This window comes from Callospermophilus lateralis, chromosome 3, assembly GCF_048772815.1.
Source record: "Callospermophilus lateralis isolate mCalLat2 chromosome 3, mCalLat2.hap1, whole genome shotgun sequence".
In the NCBI taxonomy this organism is placed as follows: domain Eukaryota; kingdom Metazoa; phylum Chordata; class Mammalia; order Rodentia; family Sciuridae; genus Callospermophilus; species Callospermophilus lateralis.
The window spans coordinates 146,928,039-146,947,737 of NC_135307.1; the positions used below are offsets into that span (position 1 = coordinate 146,928,039).

General features: G+C 49.9%; 1 protein-coding gene across 2 annotated transcripts in view; it reads right to left on the reverse strand.

The window, feature by feature from the left end:
- Pcsk6 (proprotein convertase subtilisin/kexin type 6) overlaps positions 1–2,151 on the reverse strand; it is a 186,454-nt gene extending 184,303 nt beyond the window's left edge. For both annotated transcript variants that reach the window (XM_076848857.2, XM_076848858.2), the window contains exon 1: positions 1,855–2,151. In XM_076848857.2, the coding sequence (XP_076704972.2) occupies positions 1,855–2,151 (297 nt within the window). The remainder of the gene's footprint in view (positions 1–1,854) is intronic.
- Positions 2,152–19,699: the final 17,548 nt, after the last annotated feature.

The window sequence follows — 19,699 nt, forward strand, 5'->3', positions numbered from 1 at the left end:
CAACTTAATCTAACAGTTGATTCAAAGGCCTTGCATGATCAGGGAGGGGCTGGAGAGTTTTATTTCTGGGGACAGAAATTTCAAGGGAGGGTTGACTGCGCCTCTCTGCCTGTCTCTTGCAATACCCAAGAAGTTATAGTTCAACTTCAGCTCCCCTCTTCTCTTTTAATGATGGGAACCCAAAATCCAAGCACTTTGTAATTTACCATGCAGTTTAAGAGTCACTTGTAGCTGAAGACAAATTGCTAGGCCACCTGGGCAGAGCAGCAGAGTGTGGCAGGAGCACCCAGAGCCCTTAAGCAAACAGGAGGAGTGCCTTCTACAGCCTGGACAATCAGCCAGGGAGATTTGAAAGCTATAGAAAGAAACAGCGCTACCCAAGGCAAAATCTTAAATCACAGGCTATTTGAGGAGACCTGAGGGGCCAAAAAAAAAAAAAAAAAAATTTTTTTTTAAAGACATACAAAAGATGTGAGTATGTTTTTTCAGATAAAACTCTGAACCATCTTGTGAAGTTAACTTGAAAAGGCAGAATCTACCCTTCCAAGAGGTCTTATACTCCACACTAGCAGTATCAACACCCAACTTGGGATGAGGGAGAAATGTTAGATCAGGGTTGCACCACACTTTGCTGGTTTCTGTCATGGTTAATGATGAAACTAAATTTAACACGGCCTGGCACCAAGTTGGAGTTATGAGGCAGTGCTTCCTTGTCACTTCACTTGCTCATCTTGAGTGTGTAGTTCCTAGATTTGTTAACTGCACTGAGCGGTCCCCACTGCACACTTCAGTCTGCTGAGGTCCTCCGCGGGCCATAAATTCGGATCAAGCCCACCCCATCAGCCTTTTGTGGGGCTACAACAGAAAAAAGGGGGACTGCCTTGAGAGTCCTGAGGAGCTATGCAGCCTTCCTGCCCAAGGCTCAGCCTTTCTTACTAAATGAAGATAGGGATAGCTTGAGGCTGAGGGCAGGGGTACTTCTGCCTCTCTGAACAACGTCACTTCCAAACACTGGGTCTTCCAAACAACATTGGTTAGTTCCAATACCTGCATTCAGTGTGCACTGTCACCATCCCTAAGCGGATGCTCAAGTCAGGGAAACGACTTCCCTAAGGTCACACAGCTAGAATGCAGGCAGATGGCAAAAACAAAACAACCCTCTGGGCTTAGAAAGGTTTGACCCGCAGCCTCCAACCCCCGGGCTATGCTACTGGGTCTTACACTTTCTTCCTGAAAGAGACTTGGCTCCCGCGCAGGTAGCAGGACACCCTGCCTCCCAGAGCTCGCGGATACAGGGAAAGCGAGTCCCCGAGAGACGCCCGGCCACGCGCATGACACTACTGAGCGACTGGCCTCCCGAGCGGAGCACCAGGCCCAGAGTCCCGCGCCGCCCGTCGAGGGCAGGGGGTCCGAGGGGAGGAATTGGGACTCGAAGGCCATGAAAGGCTGGCTGGGTGGGCAACGAAGACAGCGCCGGGGAGCAGAGTGCGACGCTCCAGAGAGCTCCCCAGTGCCGCGCTGACGGGCAGGTGTCCGTGCCGGGCCCGCTTCCGAGGCGACACTCCCGAGCGCCAGAGCTGGGCGGCACTGCCAGGGAACCCGCGTCCAGCTCTGCCGGATTGCCTGGGCAGCTTACCCGAGCCACCTGGTCCTCTCCGCAGGGTGTCCCACGCGCCGCACTCCCGGGCGACTCCCGGCGGGACGCCCCCACCGCCCTCCCAAACGCGCCGGTCAAGCCGTCCCGGACGCCTTCCCACGCGGCGCCACGGGCCGGGCAGGCGACAGAGGCGCCCCTTCGCGTGTGCCCGCCGGCCGCCGGGAAAGTTTTCGGCGCGCTGGGCTGGCCGCACTCACCTGGCCCAAGTTGAGGTAGCCGTGCGCGGCGGCCACGCGGTCCGCGGCGGCCGGGCCGCCCAGCACTTGCACTGCCCAGTGGTTGGTGTAGACGGGACGCGGCGGCGGCGGCGCGGAGCAGGCGGCGGGCAGCGCGAGCAGCAGCAGCCAGCGCCAGGGGCGCAGGGCGAGCGGCCGGAGCCCTGGTCCGTCGGCGCCCCCTGCGCCCCCTGCGCCCCCTGCGCCCGCGGCGGCGGCGGTGGCGGCGGCCCGGGGCGGCGGCCGGGGCCCGGGCGCAGGCGGCGCGCGCGGAGGCATGGCAGCGGCAGGCTCGCGCGGCGCCCGAGCGGCGAGTGCGCCGGGGGGTGGGGTGCCGCCTTTTAAAGCCGCTCCGCGCCGGGGAAGCGCCGCCGCCGCCGCCGCCGCCGCGGGCGGGAGCGAGGGAGGAGGAGGCGGCCGCGGCGCGTTCCCGCCCGCGCGGCCCGGTGGCGCCCCTGGGCCCTCGCTCGTTCAGCCGGGCGCCGGAGCCTGCGTCCACTCCCGGGGCTGGGCGCAGAGGAGGCCCGAAACGCCCCCCACCGGGGGAACTTCTCCGCAGACTTTTGGGGCTCTAAGCCCACAGGTCTGCCCCGAGCGGAAGCCTTGTCCCCGCGAGTTGTGCTGCGAGCCGGTAAGGTCTTTGGGACATCTCAGGTGAGTTCCCCATTCCCCAAGGAGCTTCCGCTGATGCCTTCCCAGGGATCGCGCACCGGGAGGCAGAACTCACCTGGCTGTGGTTCCCCTGGCCAGGCAGCCTTGCCCACCTGATCGCCGGAGAGTGGGCTTGCCGTGTGCAGGGTCCTACGAAAAAGGCTTCCCCGAAAGCACTGAGGTGTCCCAGGACCCGGCCCGATTTGAAGGGGCACATTGAATTGGGCAAAGGCCTAGGCCTATTGGCAGCATTCAACTAGTTTATAGAACTCACCTAGAGAGGCAGACTGTTCTGATGAATCTCCAGACTGACCACGGAGCATCTGTGTGATCTTGGGCAAGTTATTGCCCTTGATGAGTAGGCAAAATAGTGGTAACTGTGGTTTCTACTCCATATGGCTGTTTTGAGGATGGCATCGGCTCTTGCCATGCAATCAGCTGTGATAAATATTTGCTTTGATGAGCCCAGGGCCTGCCACCACGTGGAAGGTAGTCCCTAGATTGTGTATACTCTTAAAAAGCACCCATTGAGCTGGGACTAGTCAGTGAGAAAGTGAGTTGAATCATCCTCAACCTCCTGCCTGGAGCAGCCTGATATCCAGTAGGTAATTATTTGGAGAACCCTGGAGAATTGTGGAAGTGTTCACACTAAGAACAAGTAATGATGAGAGGTGAGGATGGCTGCAAGATCTCTTATTCCTCCCAGGACCTGTTGGTCCCAACTGACTCCACACAGAACGCAAACCTTCAGCCTGATTAATACAGGAGGGGAAACAAAACAAAATCAAAAAAGGTAGAGAAGGCCTTGAGGTGGGAAAGAAACTGCTTATCTGATGCTCAGATTCCAGGAGCAGTCTCTTTGGTTATAGTGCTATGCATAATTCACTTGCTTGAGTCTGTGGCTTGGCAAGTAGGGGTGGTGTACCAGGGCCAAGAGAGGGTAGGGAGAGGGCAGGATCTGTAGAGATGGCTACCTGAGGGCCTTTCCAGTCTCCCTTTTAGGAGTCCTTGGGTTTCATAACCCACATGATTCATCCTTTCTGCAGGCATGAGTCACTCTAATGGAGGTGGGAGAACAGGAGGCGTGGTGGGAGGCCCAACCCGGACAAGCCATATCCATGTGCACAAGGGCCCCTTGGAACCTGAGGATCCATGTCCCACATGGCCTTCCCTTTTTTTGCACCGGATATACTTTCTCTCCCCTGACCAAGATGGGGCAGTTCCCTGGGAAATCACTCCAGAGCTGCCCACACTGCAGAATACAGGTCCCTTGTGTCACAGCCTGGTTGCTCACTGAACACTGCCCATTGGAAAGACCCAAGGCCCTAACACAAACTGGCTAGTGCTAGAGAAGGCCACACCTGTTGGGCAGAAACAATATTCAGGGGCTAGGGTTGTCGATTAATGGTAAAGCATTTGCGTAGCAAGCGTGAGGTACTGGGTTCAATCTTCTGCACCACATAATAAATAAATAAATAAAGGTATTGTGTCTATCTACAAAGAAAAAAAGAAACAATACTTAGAACCCTTAGCTTGGCCTATCTTTACCCAGTGTTCCCCTGACTGCCCAGTCTCTGGCCCACAGAGAAGGGACACTGGACTGAGTCAGAGGTGGAATTAGAATCCTTTCTCTGTCAGCAAACCCTCCTGGTGATATGTGTCACTATAGCTCTTATTGGCCAGCCTGTCTCTTGGACTTATTCCACTCCCGTGTTGTACTTCTTCAAGTGTGTGGTCTGCTTCAAGATATTGCACACTGTGCATAATCTAAGTGATTATGAAGCAACTCATGTCTCTCAAGAGAGTACCCCCATGAGAACAGTGATTTTGACAGGATGAGATAAGAGTTTTTCCATAATAATTTGGTAGATTAAGGGATTCAGCCTACTGAACTGAGGAGACTAAAATGCATCTGAAATTTTTATTTGCAGGGATCTGAATTTATTTTATCAACAAGTCTGGTCCTTTGGGGGCTAAACTTTCCATTTGTCATGGAAGTACCTGGGCCATAGTTTGGCTCCAAAATTGTAGGAAGACCAGCTTCCCAAAATGAACATCCTAAATCAAATCACCTCCTCTGAGTTTCCTATTGATTTATACAGTGACAGGATTAACTCAATCATAGGTGAACCAACCCTTTGCATTGTGATAAGATCTGTAATAAAACTTGGCTCGGTTCGTCCTGCGGGGAGGGGATTTATTACTCACTTGAGCTCCCGCTCTCCAGATGGCCCTGGCCATCCTGCTCAGTTCTGGGGCCAGGGGAGCCTATGTTTTCCTGGATTAAGGTCAGCCAGACTGAGAAGGGACAGACATGGACCAGAAAGGTGACTGGAGCCTAGCTGTATCTCAGGAGTTAGAAAATGTTAATAGAGAGACGTGATACTTATACAGCATCTTTTCAAACCAGAAGGTAGGAGTCTTCACCAGGAGTATTAAAACTGTGTTCTCGTGCCCATGGCTGGACCCTTTTACAGAAATTACAGGATTGCCCAGCCTGGACCCAGCATCACCCATTCAGCCAAAAACTAGTGGAGAGCAGAAGACTTTGCTCTGCCCCATGGGGGTGTTTTGAAACAGAATTTGATTCAGAATTACCTCCACTTAGGCAATAGACAGTTGACTGACATATTGCAGTTTGGAGAATGTGCTAGTTCAGCGGTGAGGGTGGTATTTCTCAAAGAGTGTCTGATAGGCATCCACCTTTAGGATATCAGAGAAGAGCATGCATTCAAAACCCTGCTTCACCATGTTCCTTACTTGTGTTCAACCTCAGGTGAGTTAAGCACTTCTGTGTCCTCTCCTATAAATGGCAGTGATGTTACTGTCCCTGTTCGGGGGCACTGTGAGGATAATAGGAGCTGACTGACATAGAACTTGGTGCCAGCAAACACTTCAGAAATGGGAGCAACAGTGACCACTGCCCCAGCTGGGCACCTGGAACACCCCAGTGGGATGGAGTGGCTGGGACTATGTGCTGTGTCTTTCTGCAATGCTCACAGGCATCTCTGTGTACCGTCCTCCATCCATGCTAAACCTCTCAGCCTTTAACATCCTGAAGTCCAGAAACGTCTTTCAATCGGTGTTTTGCATTTACCACTGACTGGGATTGAGATTGAGTTCTCCAGGGAGGGTTTGTGTTTGCTTCTGCCAGTGATGTGGTGGCACCAGCTTTTGGGACCCCTTGAGGACCACTTGTATAGTGAGACCTCAGGCTGAGAACCAGCTTCGGGTTCCAGTGATAGTGCAGGGATTTTCTCCCTAATTCTCTCCCCCTCCGTCAGGGTGAAGGAGGAGGCCAGACGGTTCCTTGCCCCCCTTTCTTTATAGTGGGTCTATTTCTCATTTTCTTCTACACTGAGAGTGTAGCTTGTCATTGTCCCAGCTTTATTGAGGGCTCTCCTGTGACACTTCCCATTCTTAGACTTTTTTTTTCTTTCTTAGTGATACATTCAATAGTGATGTACTTTCCAATCAAGAGTATCTCAAGTTTGATGTCATAGTATCAATGCCTTCAAAACATATCACAGTAAAGATACCTACTGAACTCACTCAAATGTATGTGCCTTTTTTATTTTAACCCCTTGTGGCATCTATTAACATCCTGCAGAAAAGACACAAGGACTGCCCCGCACTCTCTTTGTGGGGGAGGATGTGACCATCTGGGTGGGGTGCAGGAGGCATGGAGCAGCTTTCACCCCACTCCCTGCCTCTCTGGTTCGACTCTCCCTTTATATTTAGATCCTAATTGTCTTAAGAAAGAGGCTGTAAAAACTGCTTTTCCTGTGAAACAGTTTTCCTGGATCTAGCAATCATGTTTCTCAGCATTCTTTTCATAAACTCCCATGAAGAAATTTAGTGTCAAACAGGGAATTTAGGAGCAAAACGCTGAAACTCCCTGAGGAGCTCTTCCTCATTAAGAATGAGAGCTTTTCAATTTATCTGATTTCCTTTTTTGCCTTGACTTCCAGGATGCTCTGGGCCACAGATGACAGAAAAGCACAGCTGTTTATTTCCTCCCTCTTGTAACAGCTGAGATGCCTTTGGTCACTAAATACTAGAATGCCCAACTAAAAGGAACACAAACAATAAATACAACTCATTGTTCCACAAACAGGAATCTGGTGGTAGGTGGCTCTAGAGTTGTTAATTCAGCTGTTCCAGAGATCCCAGGACTCAAGATGGCTCTTATTCACTTTGCCAAGCTTTCTCCTTCAGTTCCTAGATGACCTCTGCAAATTAGAGCATCATGTCTTCTCTAGAGAGCCCCAAAGGAAGAAAGGGAGGAAGCGGCTGCTCGGACCTTCTCCCACTTCCCCCTATCTCTTGAACGTCTCTCCTCTCCCTAGCAAAGAGACACCCAGAACCCCCAACCATTTCCTCTCAGGCTCCACTGACCAAAACTGGGTCCTAGATTGTCGATCTGCAGCCAAGTAATGATTGACAGTGGGCACAGGGTTACCCAGGTTGCTTGGATCCATTTTGCTTTTTCCCTGGGGAAACATTCCCCTGAGCATGTTTGCTGCCCCCAGTGGCCCAAACCCAGGATTCTGTTAGCAGGAGGCAGCTCCAGGCAGGCTGCCCGGGGTCCCCAGTGGGTCTGCCGCCTCCCCTTCTTTTGCTTCCATTGTATCACTTTCATATAGATCCTGATAGGCACACCGCAGACTTCCATCAAATATTCACTGAAAGAAAGGAAGGGAGAGAAGAGGGCAGTATGGGGGTGCAGAAGAACAAAGGAAGGGGGTGATAAAAAGTGGGGGGGAGGAGGAAGCCTCAAGTATTGTTTGGAATGGATACATTCAGTAATCAACAACAACAACACAAACCAGCCTCAAGCAGCTGCCGCTCTGACCGTGCCCACTTCCCCCAGCCTCCTGCCAAGCTGAGCCCAGGATTCCAGTTGCACTTCACTCCAGCCCAGCAGTAGAAGACGCCTCTCTCTCCTGCGAGAAGGCGTCCAGCGACTTCAGGATGGGTTTTGAGTTTGTCTTAAGTGCTTTTCTCTAAGGGAGAATCATTTAGAACTTGGGCTCCCTCCCTAGTTGGGGCAAGTGGAGTGAGGCAGAAGAAGAGGCTGGGAGTGGGGGATTCACAGTCAGAAGCAGGAGCCAGAAACACTCCTTCCTACAAAAGAATGGTTTTGACAAGCTGGATGGATAGACAAGGGGAAGAGCTCATCGCAGAGGAACTGCCAAGATGCAGCGTGAAGGAAGTGGCTGGGCGGGTGGCCTGTCCCTGGCTGCCCCAAGCCCCAGTTCTCGGGCTTCCCTTTCCTCTTTATCTTGCTCTACTGATGACCTCAGCTGTTATACGTGTGGGTGGCTCCCCTGTGCTTCACTGGTTCAGATCTCACTCCTGAACTCCACAGGGCCAGCATCTCTACTGGGCTGTCTAAGGCGGTCACAAACACGGAGCCAGCGCCTGTTCCCCTGCAAGACCCCCCACTGTGGTTTGAATGTGTCCTCCAAAGGGTCACGTGTTGAAATTGAATCCCCATTGTGTCCTGTTAAGAGGGCGGAAACTTAATCTGACTCTGGTGCTTAGAGGTGGGGCCTTTGGTAGGTTATTAGGATTAGGAAAGGTCACCAGGGTGGAGCCCCCAGGATGGAATCCTGCTGACTTTTAAGAAGAGGAAAACAGACACACCTGTGTGCTCCCTCCTTCTCACCATGGGATGCCATGTGCCAGATTGGGATTATGCCAACACAAAGACCATCACCTGATGTGGCCTCTTGACCTTGCACCTCCAGAACCATCAGCCCAAACAAACCTCTTTTCTTCATAAAGTCACCAAGCCTTGAGTGTTTTATTATAGTAAAGCCAGACAGGATAATAGACACCCTTTGTCCTGTCCCAGCTTTTCCCATCCCAGTAAATGCTGTTTCTGTCCTTCTATTGCTCAGGCCAAAGGTCCTTTTTGATGCTGCCCCCTTTACCCCTGTCTGTGCTCTCAGTGAATCCAGTTGTTTCTACATTCAAATCCATTCATCATTATACAAAGTGCATGTATGAAGACTTGAATTGACAAACAGAGATAGGAAAAATTGTGGTATATATGTGTATTAAGAATTGTAATGCAAAAAAGTACATGTATAATGACATAAATTGACATGAACAAACTTTATATACAGAGATATAAAAAATGTGCTCTATATGTGTAATAAGGATTGTAATGCATGCCACTGTTGTGTATTTTTTAAAAATAAAATCAATAAAAAAGAAAAATAAAAAAATTCATTCAGAGTCTGACTACTTCTCATGCCTACCACTACCACCCTGGGCCAAGTCACCTCACCTCTCACTTAGTGCAACTTAATAGCCTCCTAATTGGTGTTCCTATTCTGCCTTGCCCTCTTTAATCAATCCTCAACACACAGGATCATGTGCAACAGAAGTCAGATCAGGTACTTCCTTGGCCCAAAATTCCTTCCACAGCTTCTAGTCTCATACAGAGAAAAATCCCAGCCCTTACAGGGCTCCAAAGTTCCCACCTGGTGTATGTCCCCCACCACACACATGCACACACAATGGAGCCTGTCAGATGCTAGAAGAGAATTGAACTGGATGCTGAAGGCTTCCTGGAGGAAGTGGCTTTTAAGCTGAGCTTGGAGAAATAAACAGGAAATAGCTAGATAAGTGGTCCATCAGTCAGGTCCAAGTAGGAAAACAGAAATCACACTTGAATATTTATGGTGGGGGAAATCGATGACTCGAGCAACCCAAGAATAGCCTGGTCTCTCTCACTCCTGATTGGAGATGATCAGGCAGAGTGCCCAGGAGCAGTACCAGCTTGTGCAAAGGCCCTGAGGCAGGAGGAAACTTGATATGGTGGAAGGACTAGAGGGGAGGCAGAGGGCAGGGGCATTGAAAATGAAGGGAGGGTGGTGGGATTGGGGACAAGAGGAGTTGTCAGAGGACAGGCTGTTACAGCTTTGTCAGCCTTGGCAAGAATTTGGACTCCATCCTGAGAGGAATGGAAAGCAGAGAAGGGACTCTCACGTGCCCCAACCAGGCAGGCCTCTGTGACTCTCAAACCTGTGTCTGCAGGCTCACTTTGTTTTGAAGGTCACACATTGGTGCCCACATATACAGTATCCTTACACAGTATCTCCGCTCTCTCTGGCCCCTCAAGCCCAGAGCGGCCTGTGTCGACCTCCTCACCCCACCCCTCCTGGACCCTGGCCTCCAGGGTGCCCTGAGCACTCAGAGGTGTCACCCACTCTGCCTCTCCCGCCAGTCCCCTCCTGTCCTGGCCGGGTCCCCCTCAGGCACACCCAGCTCTGATAACTTCCCAGACGGCCTCAGGCTCCAGCCACTGCCCCTCCACCACGGTCCCAGCTGTCCCAGAGCCTTGTCTCCAGGAAGTCCCAGGAGCCTACTTGGACCCTGTGGAGCCTTCCCAGCCAGCAGGGTGGAGGCCAAACCCAGGGCCGGTTTTGGAAGCCGACACTGTCTTTCTTGCTCTTCCTGCCCCGCCATAGAGCCAGCAGCTGATCCCAGACAGACTGGCCATGCAGGCCCGGCCGCCTCTCCCCACTCCCTCTCGGGACAGGCCTCCCTCTGCCCCCCCTCGCTCACTCACATTCCTCCCACAGGTCACCTCTGGGAAAGCCCCTCAGCCACAGGCTCCTCCAGAGGTCAGGGAAGCCTTTACACCAGCTCAGGCCTGGCTCAGGGTGGAGTCTCAACAGCCGCTTCCCATCCCGAGGGGCTCTCAGACTCAGAGATCTTGCTCCGCCCCGGTTCAGAACCTCTGATCTAGGATTTACCCGCAGCCGCCTCTTTTAGGTCCTAGTCTCTCCCGCTCCTCAGCAGAGGTGTCCAGGCAGACTGCTCAACAGTGAGACCTGCATGAGCAAAGGCCCTGGGGCAGGAGAAAGCATGGTGTGGAAGGAAGCAAGAGGGAAGGCCGAGGAACGGGCTTTGACGGGAGAGAGGTGGCAGGGGAGACTGGTAAGGATGGTGTCAGGAGGAGGGCTGTGAAAGGGACCCAGCAGGTTTTAAAACATCTATTAGAGTCCTGGGTTTTTCCTAGACATGTGACAACCAACTTAAATCTAAATGTCACCCCCTCCGGGTTATCTCTCCCTCAGTATCGGTCACAATGCTTTTCCTTAAAGAGTCAAGGACGGAAGGTTGGTTTGTAGGTACCAAGGAGCTACCAGCAGCCCCTGGGGACACTGGCCAAGCTCAGGAAGGCTGTGACTCTGGGCCTCAGTATGTTCTGAGCCCCCCTGTGCCCAGGATGGGCTGTGGCCTCCTGAGCAGGCGCTGTGGGAGAGCAAAGGGCTTGAGGACAGGTGAGTACATCAAGGTGAGATAAGGGCCAATAGAATGAGAGAATCCCAGGGATCCAGGTGTCCCAGAAGCCAGGCACAGAGGCAGGTGTGTGGCTTCAGAGGTGCTGCGTGATTTTCTGCAGATTTTAGGGTGACTTCCCGCAGGGCGCCCTTTAGCGAGGGCCTCATTCAGCTGAGTGTGGAACCCAGCCCACGGCTTGCTGGCTGTGAGACGGGGGGGGGGGCACGGACCTCCCTGCCTCAGTTTCCTCAACTGCAGGAGAGGCTGACCATGGAGAGTGAGTGAACTGGTCTTGCAGGACAAGGCCGGCAGCCAACCTCAAAGGTGGACATCCTTGGCTTGGCAGGTGCTGGCAGGGGTTGTCGGGACAGCTGGAGGCGGACCCTGTGCAGGTCCCCTGGGGCCGTGGGAAGGGGCCGCTGTGTCAGGGACCTCTGTCGTCCTGCTTGCATCCATGCGGTGAATTTAGGGCTTCCAAAAATCGTCTCGAGGCTTTTTCTGTATTCTTCACCATGGACCGTTCAGGCTCCCCAAGCCCCCAGCCCAAACAAGATCATGTCTGCTGTTTATTTTTCCTAAATCAAACTCACTAGCAGCGGAGGAGAACCAGCTGCGTGACTGCAGCCTCTGGGCTCCCCACAAACCTGTCCCATCAGGGGTGACACTTAGGAAGTCCTTCACCCTTTGTAGGTTCAGCCACACTGAACCCAGGGGTCGCCTGCCACAGGGTCACAGTAGGACTCCCCACAGTGCCCTTGATTCCTGCCATCTTACTGCATGTTCCAAAGATTAAAAATCTGGCGATCCGTGTTTCTGTGGCTTGAATTATCTGGGGTCTTCACTGGATCAGGGCCGATCTCTTTGTTCTTTTTCTTTCTCCCTTTGGAGCCTTTCTTCTTCCGTCCTGTAAAACTGATCTTGTATTAGAAACAAGCTAAATGGATCAGCACAGTGACTCCTGAGCACTGGCTCATCACGGGCCACAGGGGTTCACCGTCAAGAAGAATGCCTGATTCAGTCCTCAGCTTGGATAGATGGGAAGTCTGGAACGTCTTCACTCACACTTCTCAGGTTGAAGCTTGCTGAGGACTTCTATAGTGCCCAGCAAGGCCATAAGACAGCGTGATGAGAAGTGACGCTCAAGTCCTGTCCCATGAATTGGCAGGGCATGGTCCTAGCACGCACAGCAGGATTGCCCAGGCAGGAATATGAGAGGACAGTAGCACTGTGGTTAGTGCAGAGATTCTAGGGCTGACCAGGCGGGTCCTCATCCTATCTCTGTACTTCCTAGCTGTGTGACCTCAGGTGAGTCAGTTAACCTCTCTGGGCCTCCGTTTCTAAATGGGTATCTCAATAGATGTTCATCTCAAATACATTAGTGTAAAGTGCTCTGAAATTGTGCCTGGCACTTAGACCACATTATGTGAGAGGTATTATCACAGGACCAGAACTTTGGCAATATCAAATGCTACTTGTAACATAGATGGTTCTGGAAGAACATGTGTGTCTGCAGCTTTGTTGGCACAGTTGGACCTGGGGTCAGCCAGTCCCTTGGGAAACAGACAGCCTTGCATCCCCCACTTCCACAAAAGACCCTTGGACCAACCTCCCTTCTCCCTTCCCATCGTAGAATTCTAAGGTTCGCACAGCCCAGGGGGATCAGCCCATTCTTGAATGTGTGTAATTAAAGAAAAGGAAACAGGCACCCAAGGGAGAAAGGAAGGAAAAGTGGCAGGGGACGAGGGCCTCACGTGTACTGAGCCCTCGGTGTGGCTCTGTGCATACTGCATCTTGCTGTTTCTAAAACCACCTGGTGGGCTGAGGTTGTGGCTCAGAGGTAGAGCGCTCACCTACCATGCATGAGGCACTGGGTTCGATCCTCAGCACCACATAAAAATAAAATAAAGATATTGTGTCCAATAAAGATGTCCACCTATAACTAAATATATATATATATATATATATATATATATATATATATATATATTAAAAAAACCAAAACAACACCTGTGCTGTGCTTCTCATTTTCCTCTTTTGACAGGAAGGAAGCCCAGACCCAGAGGAGGAAGGGCCCTGCCTAAGGCCTCCAACCTCCTCGACTTGTTAGGGCGGCGGTGAAGGCTCTAGTGATGACTGCGGCTGCTCCCGGCTGTGAAGGTGGAAGACAAGAGGCAAAGGGAGGGGGCTGAGAACTGCCCAGAGGTCCCCGAGTTCTCCTGCCAAACAAAGGGTGAAGGGATAGGACCAAGGCGGTGGCCTGGAAGGGAGGGGAAGGAGAACCCTCCACAGGCCGGCCTATCCACAGGTGTGCAGAGGTCTGGACAGGCCTTGGGGAGTGGCAGGTCCTCCATCCAGGACTGTGCTCCTGGGGTGCTCTCCCGGGATCCCCAGGCCGCACCGACGCCCCCTAGAGGAGACAGAGGAGAGTCACGTCATGCCTGGTCTTTCCAACCCAGGGAGCCCAGGCTGGGAACCACCTGCCTGGCTGCAGAACTAGGAGCTGTTTTGACTGTCACACTCCCCAGATCCCTCCCTATAGGGGGGCTCAGGAGAGCGGGTCCCAGGTGGCTGCAAAACCAGTTCTCTGGGATGGAGAACCCACAGATGCACCAGCTCCCCTGCCTCCTTCCCCCAGAGGCGACAACATGGCCTGGTGTGAGGAGGAGCCCTCCCCTGGTGTTACTGGGATCCTTTGGACACCTCCCTGCTGAGGGACAGATCACTCTATCAAGGTCCACGATGTTCTCATCGCCTACCCTCTTCTATATGTTTAGAAGTCAAACCTACTGCCCGTGGCTTTCAGGAGTTGAATTATACTGTCCTAAAAAAGAAGACGAAGAAAAAAGTCTCCTCTCCAGGGCAGCATTCAGATGCCCAGGAGCTCCACCATCAAATATGAATATTCTCTTAAAAATAAAAATTATGGTGCACTTAAAAAAGAGCATGTTATGTCAGCACTGGTGATAAGACAATTTATTACTGTCGACACAAAGCAGGCTCTAATGACGTGGAGGAAGCTGGCTCAGCGGGCTGTAAATTATGAGCCATTCTCTCCCTGGCAGGAATAAATCCTCCTGTCAGTCACTTCAGTCTCCCCTGACAGACCCACAGGCCGCGAGGAGCAGGCAGAGTCCAGAACCACACGTCCATCACCCGGGAGAGCCGCCGTGCTCCACCGCAGCACAGCCCTGACACATGCCCAGACAGCTCAAATCACAGATTTGGGACCTGTGTCCTTTTGACATGAAAAAACAACAACTGTTGGCGAGCTTCTAACAGGCAAAAAAGAACCGAGTTCAATGGGAAAAGAGCGGGAGGAGAGACAGAAGTCCCCATCAGAACTCCTCGATGGAGGGAGGCTCCTTTGACCTCTCTGAGCCGCCTTTTCCAAACCTGAAAAATGAATGGGTTGGGCCGAGGGTGAGCCAACAGGTAGTGCCGCTCCCAGAGGCAGTGTGCTGCCCATGAGGTGATGAGCTTCCCACGCTGGGAAGCATTCAAGGAAGGCTGAGGAGCATCTGTTGCAAAGGTTTCCTCCACCCTCCAGGAAGCTGAGCTCATGATTCCCAGGGCCAATCCACGATTCCCCAATTCAGTGAGAGCAGTGCCAAATCCCACTCCCATACGAGCCCAAACCCTGCCTCTGGCAAAGCTGGTAAGTGTCCCATTTCCAACCCTCGAGTGGACTCAATACCTTCCCAAAGCAACCTGTGCAATTAACCTCCTCCTGGGAGCACAGGATTCAAAGTGTCATTTAGAGGAGGGCTTCTTTTGTACTACTCTCTGAGACAAACCTGCACGCGCCCAAACAGAGATACCACCAATAAATAATACTGTATATGAGCTTTGGATCAAATGCTTTTATTGTAGATTGGTTGAGAAATTAGTTTGGTAGTGCTGCTAGATAAAGACTAGATGCCAGTTAAATTTGAATTTCAGATAAACAATGAAAGGTTTTGTTTTGTATGAGTACATCCCACAGAGTAACTGAGATATAATTATACTAATAAAAATTATATGTCATTTATCTGAAAAGAAAACTAACCTGGTTGTCCTGTATTTTTTTTAATTTGTTTTGGAGTTTAGTTTTTTTTTAGATGAGGTCTTCCTATTTTGTCTGGACTAGTCTCAAACTCATGATCTTTACCACCATGTCTGGTTTGTCCTGTGTTTTCATTTACTAAATCTGGCAACCATAGTCAGGGAGTGGGGAGTGTCAAGTGCTCAAGTTGGAAGTGGGTAAGGAAATGCACTGCTAATATATTTTTAAATATATATATATTTTAGTTGAACACACAGTATCTTTATTTATTTTTATGTGGTATTGAGGATTGAACCCAGTGCCTCACACATGTGAGGCAAGCACTTTACCACTGAGCTACAGCTACAGTCCACTAATATTTTCAAAGTAAGTGACAAGCTAAATTTTTAGTTTAAAAACAGAACATTTTCTGTTGGGGTCCAGAAATTGAGGAAATACAAACTATTAAAAGTGTTCTGCTGAGTGGTACAGAATAGAGGACACAGAGACTAACCCACACAATTACAGTTATCTTCTATTAGATAAAGGCACCAAAAACATACATTGGAGAAAAGACAGCCTCTTCAACAAATGGTGTTGGGAAAACTGGAAATTCATATGCAACAAAATGAAATTAAATCCCTATCTCTCACCATGCACAAAAACTCACTCAAAGTGGATAAAAGATATAGGAATTAAACCAGAAACACTGTGCCTATTAGGAGAAAAAGTAGGCCCAAATGTCCATCGTGTCAGATTAAGCCCCAACTTCCTTAATAAGACTCCTATAGCACAAGAATTAAAATCAAGAGTTAAACAATCAGTGAGGTAAATAGAGAACCTACATCTTGGGAGCAAATTTTTACCACTTGCACATAAAATAGAGCACTAATCTCTAGGGATTATAAAGAACTCAAAAAGCTAAACACCAAAAAACCAAATAGCCCAATCAATAAACAGGCCAACAAACTGAACAGATACCTCTCAGAAGATGATATACAATCAATCAACAAATATATGAAAAAATGTTTACCATCTCTAGTAATTAGAGAAATGCAAATCAAAACTACTCTAAGATTTCATCTCACTCCAGTCAGAATGGCAGCTATTAAGAACACAAACAACAATAAGTGTTGGTGAAGATGTGGGAGGAAAGGTACAAACATTGTTGGTGGGACTGCAAATTGGTGCAGCCAATATGGAAAGCAGTATGGAGATTCCTTGGAAAACTGGGAATGGAACCACCATTTGACCCAGCTATTCCACTCCTTGGTTTATACCCAAAGGACTTAAAATTAGCATACTACAGGGACACAGCCACATCAATGTTTATAGCAGCACAATTCACAAGAGCTAAACTGTGGAACCAACCTAGATGCACTTCAGTGGATGAATGGATAAAGAAACTGAGGTATATATACACAATGGAATAATACTCAGCAATAGAAGAGAATAAAATCATGGCATTTGCAGGTAAATGGATGGAGCTGGAGAATATGCTAAGTGAAGTTAGCCAATCCCAAATACCAAAGGCCAAATGTTTTCTCTGACATAAGGAGGCTGATTCAGAGTGGGGTTGGGAGGGGGAGCATGGGAGGAATAGATGAACTCTATATAGGGCAGAGGGGTGGGAGGGGAAGGGAGGGGGATTGGGGTAAAAAATGAAATGGATATCATTACCCTAAGTACCTGTATGGAGACACAAATGGTGTGAATATACCTTATGTACAACCAGTGATATGAAAAATCGGGCTCTATATGTGTAAAAAAAAAAAAGTGTCTTGCTGAGCTCAAAACAGTCCATCAGACATCTAGACAGATAAAAACAATGTAAGACTAAATAAAAATGAAAAAAGGCAAAGGAGGAGAAAGACCAAGATTAAGTGAAATTCTAAAGAGATGCCAACTCTTGGGGCCTTGAGCACCAAGATTCATTAGAACAGCAATGGCTCAGAGACCTTGCCCATTAGGGGGGTTTTGCTACTATTTTAAGAAGGACTTGGGCGGGGGGTGGGGGGGGGCTAGAACAGAGTCTCTTTGCTTGTCCATTCCTTCTGATTCTGGTCTTCATAGGCTCCATGACTGGGAAGGACAGAGTCAAGAAGTGCCCACTGTCCAGAACCTGCAAGGGCCCTAGCCAGGAGGGAGTGCCACATCATCTGTGTGTTTGCTTCTCACCCTTCTCTCTGCCTCTTTCCCTGTTCCCATTGTCTACCCCAGATACCTCAGCCACCTGGATAATCATCCAAACCAGAGGCACCCCCTTCCCAACAATTATTCCTCTTATTTCATCATTTTCCTTAATATCTGACTGTGTCTTCCTTGATTTCTCTATTCTGCATTTCTTCCATTTTCTTCTTGCTTATTACTGCCCCTGCCCATGTTTTCCTGAGGGTCTGTAAGACATTTGTCCCCCATGGAAGGACCATGAGATCCCTGTATCTAACTAACCCTTAGTGGATTCCTGGTGTGTCTCCTGTGAGAAGAGGTGCCCAGCCCTGGGTGGATCCACCAGGTAAGGACAGAGCAACTGTTTGCCAGTCCCCAGTGCCCATAGCAAGCTACATTTAGCATGGGAGACATGACCGCGGGCAGCTCTAGCACCACACAGGAGGCCCTTGACCTTAAGGAGGAGTCCAGCATGGTGGTGGAATGTCGGCCGCACTGCCTTCAAGTTCACGTTAGGCTGTTGAATAGAGGGGGAAAGGACAGGGCAAGGGGCCTACAAAATGGGCTTATCCAATAGCCTGTTAGCTGTAGTTCAACATTAACGATTCTTCTGAGAAGCTACAGAGTAATGACAATATTCAGCCCATCAGTGGTCAATGTCAAAATTGCAAGGAGTCACAGAACTGTCTGATTCACTGATTAAATCGCACCCACTGCGGAATATTTTTTAGAACTGTTTTTTAATTGCTTAAATTGGTTGTTTGTGTCAGCCATACACCATAGTATGATAACCACAAGTTTTGATTAGCAGGTTCACAGGGAGCAGGCTTGGGACCCTAAGTTCTTTCTATTCAACATTATTTTGTGCTTTTTTATTTTCCCAAGAAAAATGATGGTTCAAGGCAGAAAAGCTTGTAAAGTGCTGTCCCCAAATGAGCATGTTAAAAGGCAAAGAGCTATCTAAATGTCACAAACTTTTGCTCCTAGCCCATCATGTGAACACTTTTCTAGCTGAGTGCATCTTCAGTGACATTCCCCCCTGACCCAGCTCCATTGGTGAGAGGACACCTCCTGCTAACAGACATTAAGGATACAGACCAACACTGCCTTCTAGTTCAAATGTTAGGAGTTATTCCCATCAGATGCAAGGCCATAGTCCCAAAGGGAAAGATCCTTATGGGTCACAAAAACCCAGAAAAGTACAATCAGAGTAACATCATCAGTGTGGGCAAAAAAGATCATGACTTTGAAAGTAACTTCAAAGAGTTAATAAGATGGTGTGATGATACATTTTAGATCTTGTGCTTGTCAGCTTTCCGTTACTGTAAGAAATACCCATGATAATCAACTTATAAACTGGAAAGGTTTATTTGGGCTCACTGTTTTGAGGGTTTTAGCTGGCCCCATTGCTCTTGGGCCTGTGGTGAGGCAGCACAACAGGGTACCGTGAGCCTGGTGGAACAAAGTGGACAGGATGCAAAAGACAGAAAAAGGAAGGGGCTGGGATTCCAGCTATACACGGGAGAAGGATAATCAAAAGTTTTGACTAATCAACACTTTGTCACAGAGAGCAGGCTGTACCTGCCATCTTTGGACCCAGAGTCCAGAGGGATTACTCTGTTCCCTTCAAGGGCATTGCCCCAGTGACCAGAAGGCCTCTGACAAGGCCTTACCTCTTAAATTACCCGTCGCCTCCCAATAACATCATGCTGGGGACCAAGACTTTAACTCGTGGGGACTGAGGGGACATTCCACCTCCAAATTACAGCAGGTGTCTACTTGGGCTGGATTAAGGAATACTCAGAGAACTGGTAAAGCACTCTCTCTGGGTGTGTATGGGTGTGAGGGTGTTTTCAGAGGAGACTGACAAGTGAGGAAGATTGTCCTCAGTGTGGGCAGACACCATCTAATCAGCTGGGGACGTGGACAGAACAAAAAGGCAGGAAAAGGGATTTTTCTCTCTCTCTCTCTCTCCTGGGACTGGGGACGGTCCTCTTTCTGCCCTTGGATATAATAACTCCAGACTTTCTAGCCTTGGACTCCAGGACCTACACCAATGATCCCCTAAGTTTTCAGGCCTTTGGATTTAGACTGAAAATTACTCCTTTGGTTTCCGTGGTTCTGAGGTCTGCAGACTTGGACTGGGTCATGCTACCTGCATCTATCTGAGGGTGCCCAGCTTGCAAGTAGCCTGTGGTGACATTTTAGCCTCCATTAACTATCTGAGTCCATTCTCTTAATAAATCTCTTCCCACCACTGTCTGTATCTCTCTTTCTCTCTCTCCATCCATTCTGCTGGTTCTGTCGGCCTGGAGAATCCTCACTAGTACTGAGAGCCCATATATTTGGGTCACATGTGAAACATGTAAGTCATCTACCAAATTCTGTCATTGCCCCGAAGCACCAGATTTGATTTAAAGGTCAGCGCAGTCACTGATGCCGAGCTTTGAGCATCCCCCAGTCTGCCCACATCCTCACACAACATGGCCAGCAGGGTGGGTGTGCCCACGACCCTGCTGTTTCAGGGTGCATGGGACACTGTGCCTGGGATCTGGGCTGTTCAGCATAGTGCACAGAAAGCTTTGCTGGGAATGTGTGTAAAAAACCATACCCCAAAGGAACTTGCTCCTGCAGTGGTCAGAGAGGTAGGACAGGAGTCCATCCACACCAGCCAGGCAGAAA